The sequence below is a fragment of the Elephas maximus genome, chromosome 17 (genome assembly GCF_024166365.1).
Source record: "Elephas maximus indicus isolate mEleMax1 chromosome 17, mEleMax1 primary haplotype, whole genome shotgun sequence".
Lineage (NCBI taxonomy): Eukaryota > Metazoa > Chordata > Mammalia > Proboscidea > Elephantidae > Elephas > Elephas maximus.
In genome coordinates this window covers 72,101,411-72,120,667 of record NC_064835.1, presented here as the reverse complement: position 1 = coordinate 72,120,667, position 19,257 = coordinate 72,101,411, and the positions used below count along the sequence as shown (strand labels likewise).

At 45.6% G+C, this 19,257-nt stretch overlaps 1 protein-coding gene and 1 pseudogene across 2 annotated transcripts in view; both read right to left on the bottom strand.

The window, feature by feature from the left end:
- Positions 1 to 1,210: 1,210 nt before the first annotated feature.
- SERTAD2 (SERTA domain containing 2) overlaps positions 1,211 to 19,257 on the bottom strand; it is a 123,331-nt gene continuing 105,284 nt past the window's right edge. For both annotated transcript variants that reach the window (XM_049856526.1, XM_049856525.1), the window contains exon 2: positions 1,211 to 6,487. In XM_049856526.1, coding sequence (XP_049712483.1) covers positions 5,542 to 6,483 — 942 coding nt within the window. In that variant the 5' untranslated portion in view covers positions 6,484 to 6,487 and the 3' untranslated portion in view covers positions 1,211 to 5,541. The remainder of the gene's footprint in view (positions 6,488 to 19,257) is intronic.
- Positions 7,210 to 14,808, bottom strand: LOC126060294 (suppressor of SWI4 1 homolog; annotated as a pseudogene).

The window sequence follows — 19,257 nt, the reverse complement described above, 5'->3', positions numbered from 1 at the left end:
ATCGGGGTGGACCTGGGCCCGGACATGGAGTCTTGTGCTTCTCTCATTCTGTACAGTAGGGTCAACTACACAATTTCCCCCCTTTTAATTCAACAAATGTTTTGAGTGCCTGCTATGTGCCAGGCACAGTTCTAAGGATAAAAGCAAGGGTCTGGATTGTATAAATCAGGGGGCGTACTGGAAGATGAAACCCTATGGGGCAGTTCTACTCTGTGCTATAGGGTCACTTCGAGTCTGCACTGACTTGACAGCACACAACTGGAAGGTGTGGAGCAGAGGAATTGCGGGAACCACTGTTCTAGAAGGCCAACTCCAGCATCAGGAATGCTACAGAAATGACTGTGGCAGGAGGACTAGTTAGGAAGCAGGTGCAATAATTACAGGCAAGCAGGGGAAGAGGGTCTGAGTTAGGCAAACTGTGGTGGAGAGGCAAAGGATGCGGCAGAGGGAGGGGACACTTGAGTGGCTGGCTGGATGACAGGCTGCATGTTGGCAGCCAACTCAGGCCTGAGAGAAGGGTGATGAGGCCAGCGAGAGGTCCGCAGGAGAAGGATCAGCTCTTGTGGGAGAAAAAGGCTGTTTTGGACATGCTGAGTTTGAGATGGTCGATCTTGGTAGATACGTGAAGCCTACAGCTCAGGAGAGAGGCAGGAGCTGGAAATAAACTTTGAGTCCTGGGTGGATTATGCCACCTCAGGAAAGCTAGCGGTAGAACGAGCAGGCCTTGGCAAAGAGCTGGTCACAGACCAGACCCTGGAAAAAAAGTGTTTAGAAAGATCTGGAGGTATAGACCTGAGGGGTCCAAGAAGCAAGGGGAGAGCCAGGAGAGAAACGTGTCACAAGTCCGAGAAGGATGAGTTCAGGTGGGAAGGTCAACAGCACTAACTCCTGCAGAGGTCACCTGGTCACCTAGACCGTCCTCTGTTGTTGTTAGTTGCTGTCGAGTCGATTCCGACTCAGAGACCGTGTGTGTGCAGAATAGAACGACTCCACAGGGTTTTCAAAGCTGTGACCTTTCAGAAGCAGATCACCAGCCTGTCTTCTGAGGCACCTTTGGATGGGTTCAAACCGTCAACTTTTTGGTTAAGGTAGTTGAGCACTTAACCATTTGCACCACCAAGGGACTGTTCCTTAACATAAGCAAATTATAACATATTAGCTGGGTATGCTCTGGTCCGAAAAAAACACTGCATCGACACTTTGCTCATCTTTTAACTGTTTATTGTATAATATAAAACTACAAAAGTAAGACTGCTCATTTCCATGTACATTTAATCTGTCCAATTGTTTAGATTACAGCCCAAACCTACATGTGAATACAGCCATCTGGGTTCCGATGTAACGTCTGTAATATTGCATAGAAAAGGCACAGCTCTCAGGTCTGTGGGGGAAAAGGTTACACCTTCTTTTGGACAAAAAGCCCTCCTCAAAAACCATGCACCAAACATGTCACTATTTACAGCTTTTCCAAAATCACGGTTGCTTGCATGTACAGACTGCACTTCTCTTCCGAATCTGTTATCCCCAGAGGAAGTCCAAAAATTCTATTGGCTTTGTTTGCAGTAGCATTTGATCCCGGCTAATCTTCAAGAACCATTTGGACTCGTTCTTAGAAGCACTGACGGCACCTGTACAGGAGCAGAACCGCACAGCCTTCTCCGCCGTCCAGGTGCACGCAGTTATGGTGCGTCAACCCCCGACGGCCCATCGGTTAGATACACTCTTCCCAGTATTCTCAGAAAACGTATAAGGTCCAATTCACAACAGCAAGGTTTTGAAATTAAGACAATTAATATACAGTAACAATCGCTGCACAGAGTAGAGTCTCTTGGTTTTTTTTTTTTTTTTACACCTGTCATTTAAGAAGGCTGCCCTGTGGTATTCATAATTCATTGTGTGCCACAAAGGTGGCTAATAAATTTAAACTTTAAAAACGATCCTTAAGTTGATACTTTGGCTCTTTGTTGTTTATTTATTTAAGAAAATTTCCTTGACTGACCTCAGGGCAGTTGGGGCGCTCCAAGGGGCTATGGCAATAAAAAGCTCAATGATAAAGACACTCAAGGTGCAGCGGAGGCTCTGGCTACTTCTCACCCTTTGGTATGAAGGAGGGTGTCAATGTGGGTGCCCCTTCTGTCATAAAGAGAAAGTGCTACTAAAAAAACTTTAAAAATATCAACCTTTTGATGCTTGATTTTCTTAAAAATTTGGAGGTATTGAAACATTCTTCATCCATACCTTTTGCATATTTCAAATAGACCCATAGTAGAGAAGAGAGTAAAAACGCACGTGGACTGTGCGCACAATGAGAAGACCCAGGGGTCTGGCTCGGACCCCTTTTTTAATACAAATTTACATTCCTACAGAAGAATACATTCCTACCATACATTCTGCACATGTTACGACCCAGATGTTGTTAGAGCTCCATAGTACAATAAATATATTTACACAGAAAAAAAAAAGGAATAAATAACTTATGGGGGAAAAAAATCACTTCAAATTCAAAGCTCTTACTATTCTGCTCTCATCCTGTCACTTCATTGCACATCACTGTCAATAACCACCCCTCCCAGCCCCAGCCCGCCTGTCTTCTCATAAAGGCACCTCAGACTGCCTGCTCGGCTCCGGGTGCCACGTGACGTCCCTTACAAAGGGGAGGAAGGCACGGCTGCCAACTGGGGTCTGGAAGCACGTCCCCCAGTCCGATGGGGACTTGGAGACCACGCTGGGGCACAGACTCTCCCCTGTCGGGACATCACTCTATAAAAATAAGACACCAGATGATTTGAACACTTGGTGGTTTTGCCTTTTTGGAAAATGGGCCCACTCATTCCCCAGGTCTTCCTCGTGAGACTCTGAATAGCAAGAATTTACAGCAAGGGTGTCCAGGGTTTAAAAAAGCATTTGCCTGCTGTTGTTGGGGTTTTTGTTTTGATTTTGCAGTCCAGCCTTACAAATACAAGAGAATCAGAGAACCACTTTTAGGCAACACTTCTCTCTGCTTATTTGAACTGTTGCCCAACATATGGGATTTGTTTAAACACACGATTTGCTAATCCAACGAAAGTACAGTTGTTCTAAGTTACTGTAAATCGGTTTTTAACAATGGTAAATCAACTGCTTTACCATGTCATTGTTCGGGACAGTCAACACTATGGTGTATGTATGTGTGTGCAGCATGTGACGACCTCCCCACGTCCTCCGGTTATCAACACCGTGGAGTCTGGGGCAGACTTGTTCTCGACAAGGAAGGAAAGCCCTCAGAACTGACAGACAGTGATACCGGCCGCACCCACAGCAACCGTCACCTTAACTATGTGGTCCCTAGTCCTGTCGGAGGAGACAGCACATCTGCACAGACAGAGGAGTCACGGGGAGGATTCTCCTAGGAGAACAAGTACAATTTGATCAGGGTCTCATGCTCTGCTGAGCTGGTAATTAGCCTTTAAGACATATTCAAGTGGGAAAAAAGTAAATTAGAACGTAGAAAGATTTAATTAGATCATACACAAAACCTTTTGCCTAGACAAGCAGTTCCTTCATCACAAATGTATTTGCTTTGCCATGTGCATTATAAAAATAAAACTATGGCTTGTTTAAAGTGCCATTTTGTCAAGTTGTCTCTTTAAATTGGCCAGAAAGGCCCAATTTTATCCATGGCAAGAAGTGAGCAGAATTGGTGACTGAATATTGACAAATGACCAACAACAAAAACAACAACAAAAACAAAACCCCATAATTTAAAAAAAATTTTTTTTAAATAAATATAAAAGTTATTTCTAAAGAAGCCATCTGCATTTCAACAATATAGGTTGTAACCTGCACGCAACAGCTAAAGTACCATTGGAAGAAAGGAAAAAAACCTGAAACCAAAAGGCCATAAACAGTTTCGGCAACAAGCATGATAGATTGCAAACGTTTTAAAATTAAATGTACACCACTAGAATAAAAAACTACTTCTCAAGTGTTGGGGGAGGGGATGGGAGAAAGGAGGAACATGCATAGAAAGTCTTGTCGGTGTATTTGGGTAAGATGGCCTTGTAAAACGTGATGTAGTTAAAGCAGCTGATTCAAGAAAGCAACCAGGTTGGAAGCTGTGACGTAATGTGACAAGCTCCAGGTTCGGGAGCCACCGACGTCACAATGAGAGTGTGCTCTGGGTCGGTGGAGGTGAGCTGGGCTCACTGTGGTGATGGTGGAGATGCCATGTTCAGCACTTAGCAACAGAGGGGACAGAAGCTCTAGGGAAGGGGAGCTGAAAAGACAATTCGGCAACATGATGGATGCCTTCTGGGGAGATTTTCTTTTTTAAGAGCCCTGAGCATTGCAAGAGGGCTTTAGTTCCATGAAAAGCTTGGTTGCTTTTAAAACAATTTTGTTCAGATGTAAAATTTCAGTTCATAATAAAAAATATGCCACAGAGAAAGACTTGGGTTTGATTTAGGGAAAAAAAAAAGCACAAACTTGGCATACATACACACTTAAGTGAGTTACTCAGTAGCCTTCCGCTCAAAAGAGGAAGCCAAAGAGAGCCATCACTTAACCTTCGAGCTCCACAGCCATCTCCCGTCAACTGCTTAACGCAAGTTTGATGAGCAGACGGGCTCTGGCCTTGGGAATCTCAATACTGGCAGGTGTTTGTGCCAGGGGGTTGGTACTTGTGAAACTTGGGTGTGATATCGTCTGGCCCTTTCTTAACGCAGTGTGTGTGTGTGTGTGTGTGTGTGTGTGTGTGTGTGTGTGTGTGTGTTTGCATTTGGGGACATCAACTGCAGATTGATTTGATCCAATTTTCTCTTTGCACCATACACATATAAAACATTACAATTCTATAAAAGTACAAGGGCAACTTGTACATCTGAAGTTTGCAGGAACGATGTGAGCACATCCTATCAAAATAGCTATCTCCTATGTATAAACAGCATTTGTTTTTAGAAAAACAATATCATAAACTGCAGAATCTGTACAAAAATATAAAATAAATTTGGGCAGCAGTTTCTAAACAGCCATGTAAATGCAACACTTACGAGGAGTAGTTAATGCCTCTAAAAAGGCTGAATTGCCAAGTCAACCTATACAGGGCGAAAATGCCAGAAAAGGTACTGAGATTATCTAAATAATATATATATATATATATTTTCTTTTTTTTTTTTTTTTTTGCCTCTTGCAATAAAACTTATAGAAAAAATAGACAAATATGCACATGCAATGTACAGCTTTCCCAACTTAATCCTTGTGCTTCACTTGGACTGTTCGTTCATGTCATTCGACATAATAGCATTGTCTTCGAATGTGTTCTTTCCTACACCAGGGAAGAAGGTCTCTGAGGAACCACTCAAAAAAACGCATATTAAAAGTGGTCATACTTGGATGAAGGCACTCCAACTCTGCTCAAAGCAAAAACTAGTGTGATCTTTTTGTAAAATTTTCTTTTTCTCTGAAAAAGGCAAGCCAGGGTGCATGCACAGTGCGGAGATTGTAGGGGCCGTGGGAGCACTCATGGGGTCTGGGTGGGCACAGATGTCACCAAGCCCCTCAGTCTTAGGACCCCACAAGCACCTCCATGATGTGGTCCAGTTCCGTGAGGTCCATCTTGAAAGGCTGACTCGGGGCAACCGGCTGACTGCTGTAAGGGGCAAGAGTCTTGAGGAGGTCGTCGGCCGACACTGGGGCCATTTTGGAGGCTGACCCTGACGCAGACGTGCAGGGGTCAAAATCATACATCGACGTGTCAATGTCAGCAAACAGGATGTCATCCAGGGTCAAGTCTGTCAGAAACCCCGTGGACGTGGTTATTTCAAAGTTCCCAGGCAGAGAGTCCATCAGCTTCGAGTCGTCTGTCCGGCCCTCAGGGAGCCCCTCGGGTTTCAGGGCACTGGGCTCACTAGAACTCCCCTTTGAGCTGTCAGTCACGGCTGCTGTGGCCTCTGTGGAGGTAGATGTGGGACAGAGCTCCTCGATCTCGTCCAAGGCCGAGGAGAAGCTGTCCTTTTCCGGCGGGAGAGCTGGAGGTGAGAGTTTGGTGGGCACCACAGGCGCAGCCTGGGCAGTGCAAAAAGTGTCATCGTCGTCCTCGAGCAGTGAGGCTGGGGTGAGGCAGGCCTCCAGGGGCGTAGTGCTTCCGAGGTCACAGGGGTGGGTGGGTGGGGATGCAGGGTGGCTGAAGGCAGGCGGGGTCTCTCGGTAGCTGTCGCTAAGCGAGTCGCTTGGCTGAGAAGAGGGGGCAAACACGGGCCTCAGGCTGCCTTCCTGTTTGAGTTCCTCCTGGATCCGCCTCAACATGTTGTTAATTAAAACAGTCTTCTGAAGGCTGGGCTCTGTCAGGGGCCTGTGGTTGTAGAGCTTCATAAGGGAAATGTTGAAGACAGTCTGGCGCTGTAAGGTGTAGGACACCTTAGATGGACCGTCAGAGGGAGACACAATTTTGCCTTCCAGCCCATCTTCATGCTCATCAAACTTCCGTTTTCCTCCTTTACCCAACATATATCTGTAAAGGAGAGAGGAAGAAAATGGAATTAGTCACCCGAAGACAAATTTCCAAAACAAAAATAAGGAGCTTATTCAGAGGTCAGGTCTTGGACTTCAGTTCCTCATCCCGTGTTATTTAGAACAGATCAATCAATTGGGGGAAGACCTTTCAGATGAGAGAATTGGACCATCTACCTTCCAAGGCCCGTGGAGCAATTTTTATCACTAGGTCGTCTGGTAAATGTGTTTCTTGAGAAATGTGTACAACACAGACAAGTTAAGAGTTACCATGGAAACGGTGATTTTGACTTTCTCAGCTCATGTGCTTGTGTTCGCATGCCTAAGATTAACATGCAGGTTCAATTTCCCTCCCCCAAATACACTTATTTTTAAAGCCCGAGAGAACGCTTACAAGGCTATGACCCACACAGATATGTGTGTCACAAATCACAGCCTGGACACGTCGTGAACAATTCAAAGAACCCAGTTACAGAAGGGGGAACATGTACAACGTTGGCAGAGCTGTGAGTGCTTTCAAAACACTCTCTCCTCCCTCATTATTCACAAAGCCTTTCTGCCTGTTTGGTGACGTGTGGCGAAGCACTTGGCCTGCGTGAAATGACCACAGCGACTGAGCTGCTACCGTGTTTCATTCTAGAATCAAGTGCAGGAATGTGTATTTTCCAGCCCAAGTTTCTCCTTGGCCCAGTTTCATTGCATACAGTTATGTCTGAATGCAACTGGATTAATTTAAAAGTAATTTGCTCTGATTATGAGCATTGCTGTTTGGGTACTTGAGAGAAATTTCATAACAAAATACCCACTGTGATTCCAGAGATACAGATGTATCTCAAATAAACAGCGGCCTCCTGTCTCAGACCCCGTGAATGTGGTAATGGACTGAATTTTAAAGCCGCCACAAAGAACTTCTGCCTCCTCATCTCTCCTGACTCCCACAGCCAACTTCTCTCTACCTCTGGTTTTGGTGAAGACACCCACCAGCTGGTTGTCATCTTCTGGACAGTGGGCTTTCTTCCTCTCCAAGTTACTTCGCCACCACCGCCTTTCAGAATTCCTCTGCCCTGCACAGAACAATCTCAATCAAGTCCACCAGCCTTTGCCCCACAGACCTTACTTTCTAACCATTTCATTAAGACAGTTCTTCCGTTGTCCAACCAGGATCCGTGGCTCTAACGAAGCCAGGCAAACGTACCAGCAATCACGAAGATGGCGTAGGATCAGGCAACACTTGGTTCTGTTACACATAAGGTGACTGAGAGCTGACTCGACAGCAACTAACAACAACTAATGCCTGCTCCCTCACCCTCTCTGCAACGCTTACACTCAGAGCATGTTAATACTCTCCTCAGTGTGACTCACTCTTTCTGATTTCTTCATAGACAGGTATGTGTTGCCTAATATCCACCATGCGTTCTGTGAAACGGCACGTTGTGTGATTTGGATGCTGTGCGAACACCTGGGTCCATGGGGCCCAGCCCAGGCTCCCGGATACAGGGGGCCTGGTGACTGCTGTGCAGCGTGGGGCCCTGGCAGCTTCTGCTGCAGGTGCCTCAGGTGAGCCCTTGGCGGGTCCCATCGGGCACAAGCCCAGGCAGCAGGGGAGTGGTCTTGGAGAACCAGCACCTCTGCCCAGGCCAGGCCCCGCCATACCTGCCGCCCTTGGGTGCTCCAGAACAGGGTCAGGCGCCCACTCCTCCCAGCGGCAGGGGCACCAGTTCCTGAGGGTGAGGGTCTGTGGGGCAGGCTCACTGCCTGCTGGGGCTGTAGGCAGACCCCGGAGAAAGGAAGAGAAAGGTTTTTTCTTTTTCCTTCTCTTTTTAGGAATATCAGTCATTTACAGTGGGAGTGGAGGTGGAGTTAGGGAAAAAGCTCCTTTACAAACAGAAACCAAAGGCTGCACCTGGAGCCCCAGAGCAGTGTCTCTCAGTCCCAATCTGGGGCAGTCAGTAGGTCTTGCTGGGGCTCAAGGTCCAGCCCCTCTCTTAGGTGGCCACACCCAGCCCTGCACATGGCCTGGGCAGCCCTTCTGGGCACCAGCTTGGCCTGGCTTCGCAGGACCTGCCCTTAGGCTTTGGAGACATCTGATCCTTTAACCTGTCGCTTCTTGAACGGAGGCCCAGCAGGCTGGCTTCGCTTGGTCAGCCCAGGGAACAAGTCCTTGTCAGGCTCCTGGCTCACCGCCTGGTAGAAATACTGAGCTTCATCCTCCTCCTCCTCAGGTCAGTCAGCCCCCTCGGCCTCTGGCGGGGCCCAGGTCCTCGGCATCACTATCCTCATCAGCCTCTTCCCATGCCTTCTTCATGCCCACCAGGCTCTTCTTGTCGCGGGCCCCTCCTTGCTCCCAGTTGTGCTACACGTTGTGGGCCTGCTGGTCCTGCCTCTGGGCCTTCAGGTGCAGCCTCTTCTTCCTCTCTCTTGTGCATGAACTGTGGATAGCATATTCCCCTCCCTGGCACCCTCCTGGATCTTGACGGTCTGCAGCGCCATCTCAGGACAGATCTCGGTGAGCCACATAGCACTCTGCTGGGCCCGATGGTTGCTGCACATGGCGATGACCTGGGGCAGCTCCACAGTGTCGTCCTGGGGCCTTTGGGCTCCCCCTCGCTCTCTGACAGCCCCACGCCTGTGGCCAGCACCTCACTGATGTCCTGCAGGTGGCTCGTGTTGGGGAACTTCTTCTGGAGAAGCTTCTTCATCTTGTGACTTGTGCCCACGGGAACAGCTCTGATACTGTAATGGCAGAAGCGCAGCCCCTGGGAGTGGGGGTTGTAGTTGGTGAGGAGGCAGTGCTTGATGGTGTTCGGGTTTGCCTTGTGCATGTCAATGGAGGGTAAAAGGCTCTGGAACACAGTGGCATGGGCTTCACATGCGTGCCACAAGGGGCTGAAGCTGCTGAGCACCAGGAAGGGCAGATGGGCATCCCCTGGAGGGCGCACGCTGGGCCACAGACGTATGTGCAATTGGACGCTGCCTGGACGTTATGCAGCACCTGACCATATATCTAAGTCATTGCTTTGCAATTATCCTATTTTTCTTCCAAACTCTACTTATCTCTTACTGAATTGCTACAGCTGATTTTGGTCATGCCTCACTCTTTAACTCACTCCCAATCTATGCTGTCTCAGACACTATGGGGTGTCCCTCAGATGCATAAAACCACCTTCAAGGGGCTAAATATCTCCTCCTGCAACTCACTATAAGGAGCCCTGTTAGCGCAGTGGTTAAACTGCTTGTTTGCTAACCAAAAGGTATGTGGTTCGAACCTACCAGCTGCTCCATGGGAGAAAGATGTAGCAGTCTGTTCCCATAAAGATTACAGCCTTGGAAACCCTATGGGAGGTTCTACTCTGTCTCACTGGATTGCTATAAGGTTGCTATGAGTAGGAATCGACTCGACGGCAACAGGTTTGGTTTTCTGGCTACACCTCATTATGAATTTGAATTACGAATCTCATCCTAAAAGAATAAGGCCAAACATATTATAAACTTCACAAAACTTCCCTCCAAGAAAGCCACGCTGCCACTCAAGGTACACATGCAGAAGCCAGGGTGGTCATGGAGCCTGCCTGGCACTGAACCCCAACTACCTGTGGTGATCAACTCCACTGGCCTCAGACTTCAGGAAAGAAATATGTAGAATGCTGCAATCTACCAACGTCAAAATTAGCTTGAGACTTCGCTAATGTGTAGGAAGAATACGGAGTTACTTGTATGAAACACTCTCTCCCATTTTGTAAACATTAAGAAAATGGCTGTCAATCACTAGGACCAAAGATGAGTCAAGTAATTAACTGTTCTCTAATATAAGGAAGGTATAATAAACAACTCACGTATCTAACACTTCACATGACAGAAATACTTCCTACTGTTTAGTGGTAAAAGTCTCATTTGTGTATATACTTTGCATAGAACCTTTCCTCTGTAAAGTATCTCTGCCCAATTAAACTTGAGAGTGAATTACGAGTTGAGATGGTTTCACTCCACGTTACAAAACACTTTCTACTTTATGTGTTACAGGACAATTGTGTTTTGAAACAGATAATTGTATTCACAATTATGCTATCCGTATTTGCTTACAATCATTTAAATACTTCCAGAAAATAATCCACATTGCCAAAGTGCTTATCGAGTGCATTTAATTCTCACATAAAGCTGTTGCAAAATAATGTGATCATGCCTGACTCATTTAAAAGTGAGTGTGAGTCCATGAGTGTGTGTGTGCATACATAAACAAACACATACATACACACTCTTAAAAACAGCATTTCTCTGAATGGGGTCCCTAAATGGTGCTTGTCTGTGGGCTGTTACCAGCCCATAATGGGCTAAGTACAGATACTGCAGAATTTAGAAAATTTTATAGTAAACTGACAAATTGTACGCCCACTGAATTAAAATAAAAAAAAGGCGGGGGGGGGGCTTGTATTCTCCACATCTTCATGTGTTTATTTTGTTTTTCTTGTAATTATTCTGTTTTATAAGCGTATTAGTCCATGAAGGATTGAAAAAAAAAAAACAAAAAACAGGTCCCTCATCACAGTTTGAGAAACACTGTTCTAAAATGTAAACGTAATAAACAACTAAAACCGAATCAGCTCATCACCGCCTTGACTTTTTATTGATTTTCTAGGGGAGAGGTAATATAGTGTAAACTTTTCTTTTAGTCACTATGTAGAACTGTCATTTAAAAATGCGTTGCTGCAACGGACTTTTTCAATAACTTACCTTTCTCTAGAAATAATCACTGAATATACAGAACTCAAATATTTAAAAAAGCTCATGGGGTCAGGCAATACTATCGTATTTAGCGGAAATCCAGTAGCTAAAAAGAGGTGTGTGGAGGTACTTTCAGAGAGATTCCAATATGAGAAGCACTAATTTCCAATTAGAATGGCCCAGCTGCCTGTAGCTGTGTGGTAATCCTAATGATTTAGAAAAAGCCTGATAAGACATTTGTAATGCTGCCCAGAAGGGCAGGAAGGCGGGCCCTTGTAAGCAAAATCTGTGAGCAGGAACAGATACACAAATCCAATCTTATGCTTTTCAAGTGTATAAACAAAGACCCATGACACAGTTTGTCTCAAAGCAGGTTTGTCTTCATTTCTCCTATATATGTTATGAGGCAAAACTAGTTCTACATACCCACTGAGATTGCAAAGCACACAAAATCTTGAATTTAAATCTAATTCTATTGAAAAAATGTATAGAGAGGAATAAAATACAACATCATAAAATCTACCTCACATTTTTACTTAAAAATGAAGTCAAGTTTTCCCAAAGTCCGTTTAACACACTAATGTTTACAGAGTAATGCCTCCCACCAAGGGGTGGTCAGGAAGGGCCTCAAACTCCCAGGCTTGAAGGCGTTTGAGCCAGAGTGGAGGGTAGTGAGACTAAATCTTATCACTCAGGGCTTTGTTTTAAGGCACAATTTAAAGAAGAAAAGAAAATACATGCATCTTAAGAACCTGTGGGCAAGCAGTCCAACAACGCACCAGCCCTTCCTGGGGTCTCTAGGCTGTCGCCTCAGGAGCCTTTTTTCCCTCAGCCACTCTAAGAAAATAACAATAGGGCTTTAAGAGAGACACCGGGAGGCACGTGACCTTTTAAAGGGCCTCACTAGGATGCAGCTGGAAGAGGAAGCAGTGGCTGAGCTCACACTGGGGAAGGGAGCCTTCTTTCTGCTTCTCTGAGGCTGAGGGACATGCACGCCAGGAGGTGGGCCTGGAATTCACAGAAGGGTTAGGTTTGTGACTCAATGGGATCCTACGTTACCCCAAGGCTCTGACACCCCACTTTGTCTCTTCCTTCAGCCTGGGAAGACCCAAGCCCCAAAATCCATGTCTTCTCTCCAACTTTCCAAAGACGCAAAGGGACCCTGAGCTTCAGGGCTGGGCTAGAGACCCCCACCTCCCCATGGAGGAGTTAGGAGGACAGACACTCACGTCCCCTCAGGCCACTACAGCAGTGCTCCCTCCCTCTTCTGCTGATACAACTAACCACAGCCACGTTTCTACTGAATATTCATCAGCTCTTAATTTAAGATTAGAACAAAACACCCTCCTGCCCCCATAAACTTGTTAGAAACAAACTCGATGCACTCTGATTTTCTTAGCATAAATTTTAGGAAATACTAACTGCAGCAAACTAAGTTTTGGAAATGAAGAACAAAACTTATTGGTAGGAACAGGAATGAAAACTTCTCTTACAGAGTTTTCCAGAAAGTTTAATATTGAATAAAACTCTCCGTTCTCCACACCTGACTTTCAAGTGCACAGCTTTCCATTAGGAAGGACCCTACCCTTGAAAGCTACACTTTATTGGGGAGATGGTGTTAAAAGATATCAAAAGTAACAAACTTCACAAGGTAGGACAAAGGTCCTCCCCCAGTCTTTCGATTCACCATACTGTGGTGGCTTGTGTGTTGCTGTGATGCTGGAAGCTATGCCACCAGTATTTCAAATTCCAGCAGGGTCACCCATAGTGGACAGGTTTCGGTGGAGCTTCCAGACTAAGACAGACTAGGAAGAAAGGCCTGGTGACCTACTTCTGAAAATCAGCCAGTGAAAACCCTGTGGATCACAACAAGATACTGTCCTATACGGTGCTGTAAGATGAGCCCTGTAGGTCGGAAGGCACTCAAAACACACAGCGGCTGCAATGAACTTGGGAATACCAACAATCACAAAGGCGGCACAGGCCCAGGCATCATTTCATGCTGTTGTACATGGAGACGCCATGAGTCAGATCTGACCTGAGGGCCGTTAACAAAGGAGCAAAGAAGTCTCCTCAGAAGACAGAGGACCAGAGAAACAGAAGGCCGTGGTTTATATCACTACTGAGTTCTGCCAATTCCAGACTGAGTGGCACCCACAGAAAGGATCATCATGGGATAGGGCGCTCAGGGAAGACTCCTCGAAATAGGATTTGTAGTGCCACCATTTAACATTTGTATCTAGGGTGTGGCTGTCTCTTAATGTCTGTCCCACCCCTGACAGTAAGCCCCTTGAGGGCACAGGCTGTGTGTTTCCTGCATCTCTGTATTCCCTGTGTAGGGCAGAACTGACGCACGGAAGACGTTCCATAAATAGTTACTGAATAAATCAATGGTAAATGCAAAGAATGAAGAAGACTGATGGGACAGCCAGGGAAGAACTGTAAGATCAAAGGGGTGTGTGTGTGTGTGTGCGCGCTCGCGCACATATGGGTGGGATATGGGAGGGAAGCGCGAGAAGGGGAGGACTGAACAGACCTCAGAGGCAGACAGCTTGACAGGGCAGGTCCTGGGTAACAAAAAGCACTAGGATCTGAGGTACAGAGGCTAGGCAGGGAAGCTCCAGCTCAGAAAGTCCCTCTGTGAAAACGTCTCTTATTCTTTAGTTCTCAAACTCAGGCAAGCATTTGAATCGGCTGGAGGGCTGGTCACACAGATTGCTGGGCCCCACTCCCAGCGTTTCTCCTTCAGCAGGTCTGCAGCAGGCCTGGAATCTGCATTTCCAACAAGCTCCCAGGTGATGCTGGCCTGGAGACCATATTTTGAGAACCTCAACTTAGGCTTTTCCCCATCTGGTCTTTTAATGTTTAAGCCGGGGAATATCTTTATTCAATCTTGAGTTCTAAGGTTTTCTGTATCTGTGTTTAAGCAAGTAGGAAAAAAGGACATCAACAGCATTTTTGTGATGGTAACTGACAACTGACAATTTAAAATATAGTATGTGCACAATTAAGATGTTTTAAGCTCAATTTCAAAGATAAAGTTTGGCTTCTCGGATTGATACTGGAGATCCCGCCGGCCCACTGTGGCCAGACTCTTTGTGCTGTGTCTTAGAGTGAACGGCAGTGAGGCCTTTATGCCCAAGGTCCAAAAAGAGCTGAAACAGTACCAGGGCTTAAAAAGGGTAACGTTTCATAGCTTTTGTTTTTAAGGTATTAAAGAAATGCAAACACATACACACAAAAACAAGTAAATCAAAAAAGTTCTCTTTAACTCACTGTTTTTCAACTATTTAACAGCTATGTCTCTTTTGAAAGATTTTTTGAAAATCACATTCTGCTTTGACATTATTTGAAATATTGAAATAAAGTAAATGTTAATGAGTTTAGAAATTAAAACATCAAGTCCACTTTCCAAACTACCACTTCTGCCATTCCCACTAAATCACTGCTTTAGCCTGCAGGCTCACTAGGATGTCCTCCTCGGTGCTCAGGGCTTCCTGGCATCCCAGAGCCTGGAGGGTGCTGACTGGCTGCACCCAAGGGAGGGGCTGTGCTGCCCCTGCTGGCGACACGCTCTGCTAGGGCTTTGTGGGAGGCCTGCATGGGGGGTCCTCCTTAGCCCACCACTTAAGAGCCTGCCCCTGACTCATGGCTACCCCGTTCACAACGGAAGGAAATGCTTCCCAGTCCCGCGCCATTGCCAGGATCAGTTTCAGACGGCACCACTGTGGTCCACAGGGTTGTCACTGGCTGATTTTCAGAAGGAGATCACCAGGCCTTTCTTCCTAGTCAGTCTTAGTCTGGAAGCTCCGTTGAAACCTGTTCATCATCAGAGCAACATGCAAACCTCCACTGACAGACGGGTGGTGGCTACATGTAAAGTGTGTTGTCCGGGAATCGAACCCAGGTCTCCCACACAGAGGAGGAGAATCCTTCCATAGAACCATCAGTGTCCCCCCAGTGTTCCACAGGGGCTGGCTTTCTGGTGAAGACACTTTCTGACTCTGTGCCAATCAAAAAGTGATGTCAACGTCTGCATGATGTTTTAACTCAACTCATTCAACAGTCGTGATCCCAGAGAGAAGGAAAACCTCCATCATTGACGGACTTTTCTGCTCACTATCCAGAGAAAGGTAGATAACACTACAAAATCTCTTTAAGAGGGGATCAAAATTGACAGCTCAGCCCCATTTCTGAGAAATAACAACTGGAGAAGGTGTGACTGACTGCATGACCAAAAAGGCAGCGGAGGGTGAGTGAGTGGAGGAAGCTGGTTCCACACCTGCAGGAGCACAGGTGGACACGTGGCTCAGAAAACAGTACAACACAGGTAGAGGGACACTTGTTGCCACAGAAATTAGGGACACACTTCCAACCACCTAAAACCAATCGGGTCATATCTTGTTTACATTGTCAAGAGTGTGATGCAATTTCCTTTTGGACTAGTAGATAACGACAAATAGAAACCCAGGGCTTTCCCTTCTCAGGGGTGCAGCAGGTTTCACAAGTTAGTGCTGTGTTGTTGTTGTTTTAATTTCATTAACAAGGCAGAACTGAACTTTGTGGCAGCAGTTGGGGAAGAGGATAGTTACTGGAGGGGCCCACAGCTTCTTGGGTCTATTTTGTCAGCTGGGTGGTGAATACACCAGTGTTTGCTTTGTGACAAGTCCCCGGCATGGGCACTTGGAATCCATGCACACTTCTGTATGTGCGCTATACTTACTAAAAATCGTTTTTAGAAAAATGAGTGAATAGCTCTCAAGAAAAAGGATATGAATTTCAAAAGGAGCTTTAAGAAGCCATACCCCCAATCTCTTTAACTACACTGCTTAATGTGACCGCTGGTTGCTGAACAGCCCAGCAGAGTGGGGACTCCACCCATAAAGGCAATGCTGACATCAAACACCATCGGAGGAGGCACTTGCATTAATGCCAACAATTCGGAGCAGCGACTTGTCTTCATGCATCTATCACTTTTAAAGGAAAAAAAAAAGAAAGTAAGAGAAGATACGCGGCCAGTGTCTTAAAAGAAGGCCAGTGGAGGCTTGCTGACATCCTGTGAGGCCACAACCCACAGCCCTTAACTAGAAACACATACATTCAGGTCCTTTTGGAGGTAGTGGTGAAGAAAGAAGCATCCTTGGCAAAATTATTGTGTAACAAATGTAGGGGACAAAAAGAGAGGCTGGCTCAAAGCTGGGCCAGAAATCGTTTTGAGACAATTTCTGAAACACAGAACACTTGTTTCTGTTTCTCTTCGCTGGCACACTGGCTTTAAGATGGGTTTTGGATCCTGCTGTTGAGGTGGTTCAAACGGAGAGCCTCTGTGCAAAGCACGAAGACCCCTCCCACCAGCCATGCGGAAGGGGCTCTAAGAAGCGACTGACTCTCTCGTGAGCGAGCAGCGAGCTGCTTCCCCGCGGTCTAGTGTCAGGCGGCGACACAGCAACTCCCAGGCAGGAAGGAAAAGCCCGGTCCTGCTTCAGTGGGGGAAGCCACAGCTTGCTCAGGCAACTTTTTACACCGATAAAACATTACACCTTAAAAAACACCCATGACTAAGACATCTGATAAAGCCCGTGCTTTAACACTCTCCCTCCCCACAAGTAACAACAAAACGCAAGAGAACAAGAATGCCACCCTGAAAAGGACGGAGTTGGTGATGCGGGTGGGATCCGGGAGGAAAGCTAATAAAAACAGGCCAAATCCTCAGCCGGGGCTGTCCCCGGCACAGGAAGGGTGGCCGTGCGCCCAGCCTCAGGGTGGCATTGCTTGGCGCAGGGGCATCTGAGCACCCAGAGTGTCTGCCTCGGCCCAGGGAAATGGCTGAAACACGGCCAAATTCCAATGGGGAGATGGCCTCTCTGCTTATTTACTGAAGGAGTAAGGGCTCCTAGAAGACAAGGGCGAGTGTTAGGGGCAGAACACCTAAAGCCACCCACTCAGGGAAGCCTTTTTTTTTTTTTTAAATCAAAGCTCATCCAGGATTTCTGAGGTCCCCGCAGTAACATCCATGCTAATTGGTAAGTAAGACAAAGCCTTCCCTAACAAATCAGCAATGTAATTATAAAGCCAGTGAACTGTGCTCCAGCGAGAGTCCGAACCTGTAACCTGACACCACTGTCTGCTTCCCCGAGCCTCCTCCAGCTCTCCCCTGCTGCACCCCGGCAATTGGAGGCCCGAAGGGCGACGCAGCCGGGCTGTTTATTAAAGATCAGACACAGCGCTCTGACAGAGAGCGACAACGACAACCCTCTTTACTTTCTTGACAGCGTCTTCAAGCCTAGAGATAACTGAAGTTCACCTAGGAAGTTAATCTCTAAGTAAATTAAGGGGAAAAAGAAAGTTTTACTGTTTGGGGTTGTTTTCTGAAGTCCACCTTTTTAGAAAGTTGAGCTTTCTTTCTCGGGATTTTTACACGCTCCTATTAAACTGAAGACAATTTCTAACACTATTCACTTGTTGAATATAATCTTCCGGGAGAAGAAAATATATTTTTTAAATGTCGACAACTGCATTTAATAAGCAAAATCGAGTCAGATTCTGGGAAGGAATTTTTCAAGTAAATATTTCTTTGGAATAAATTATGGCCTTGTTAATAAACCTCTGGTAAGAAAAACAGGCTTTTTATAGAGTAACTGTTAAGTAGTATACAGTGTTTCCAATATCCTGACTTACTGATCCTTCTATTGTCGGTAATTTTAGGTTTTAATCCTAACTCTTGCCAAGCTAGGCACACCAGCCATCTTTTTCCAGCAACAGTGGAAATGCAAGCAAGTCTTACACTTTACCTAAGGGTTCTGGCTAAAAACACTGCACACTTAAAAGGTTGAGAAGAATTACACAATCTAAGTTTAACAAAAACATACCCGATATGATACGATGCCTGGAATTTGCTTAAAAATACTCCAGGAAAAAAGAGCAAAGGCCATGTAGATGAAACCAGATTGACAGGCTGATAAATGCAGAGTTCAAGCCGGGTAATCAGTGCAAGGGGGCTCGTTGTACTCTCTTTACTTTTGAGTATGTTTAGAGTTTTCCGTAACAAAAAGTTGAAACACACAACCTATCAATACATATTTTTTTAATTCTGTGAATTAAAAAAATAAGCACAATTATTTATATCATCAATCAGAACTATAAACTTGGCTTTTTTTTTTTTTTTAACACAGAAGAAAGCTAGTAGGGCTCTATGTAAACAAGCTCACCCAGTACAAGTAGGAACTGTCTTTAAACTCTGCAAGACTATGCAGCATCACCAGCCACAAGGGGGCACGATAGAGCAACAAGGCACCCCTCAGTCAGATCCTTCAATACAATTTCTACCAACTGATCTCTCGTTGTATACAAATTTCCAAGATTGTTCCCAAATTCAGGTCTCCACAGGCCACTGCTAAGCAAGCTGGGAGCCTTGCCAAGATCAAACTAAATTATATTAAGCTACAGTTCAAACTCTGGAAATACTGTATGTAGTCAAGTTTGTTACCATTATAGAAGTTAACACTGATGGTTCAAAAACTGTGGTTAAAACCCTCGGAGGATTCCTGAAGTGAGAACACACACACAACAAACACACAGCCCAAGTCAAGAGGTGTGGACGTGGGGAAGCCAACAGTTCAGAGTTTCCAGTGGGGGTTCCTCAAGTTGACTCCCAAGGACTCAGTGAGTCTCCAGTTTAGCACTAAGAATTTTACTAGGATAGAAGCCTTCAATAATTTCATTGCTTCTTAGTGTGGCAAATTACCTCCACCCTGAACAGAGACACTGCTTCAGGCAGTTATGTGGGAAACGTTTTCATAAAGAATGTTGGGGAGGAGCCATTTAATTGTAAAATGTAATGCAATTAGCCTTAGAGAGATAATGAAACAAGTTACTGTGCAACAACTTGCTGGAATTCTTTTTATTCAAATTACAAGTTAAGGTTGTATGACGTATGTTCAATAATAATGCTGATAACACATGAGCTATTTTCACCAACCTTTCCCTCTGAAATTTGGTAACTAAGAACATAATACTATTTTTATATATAATTATTTAAATAATCATGCTACT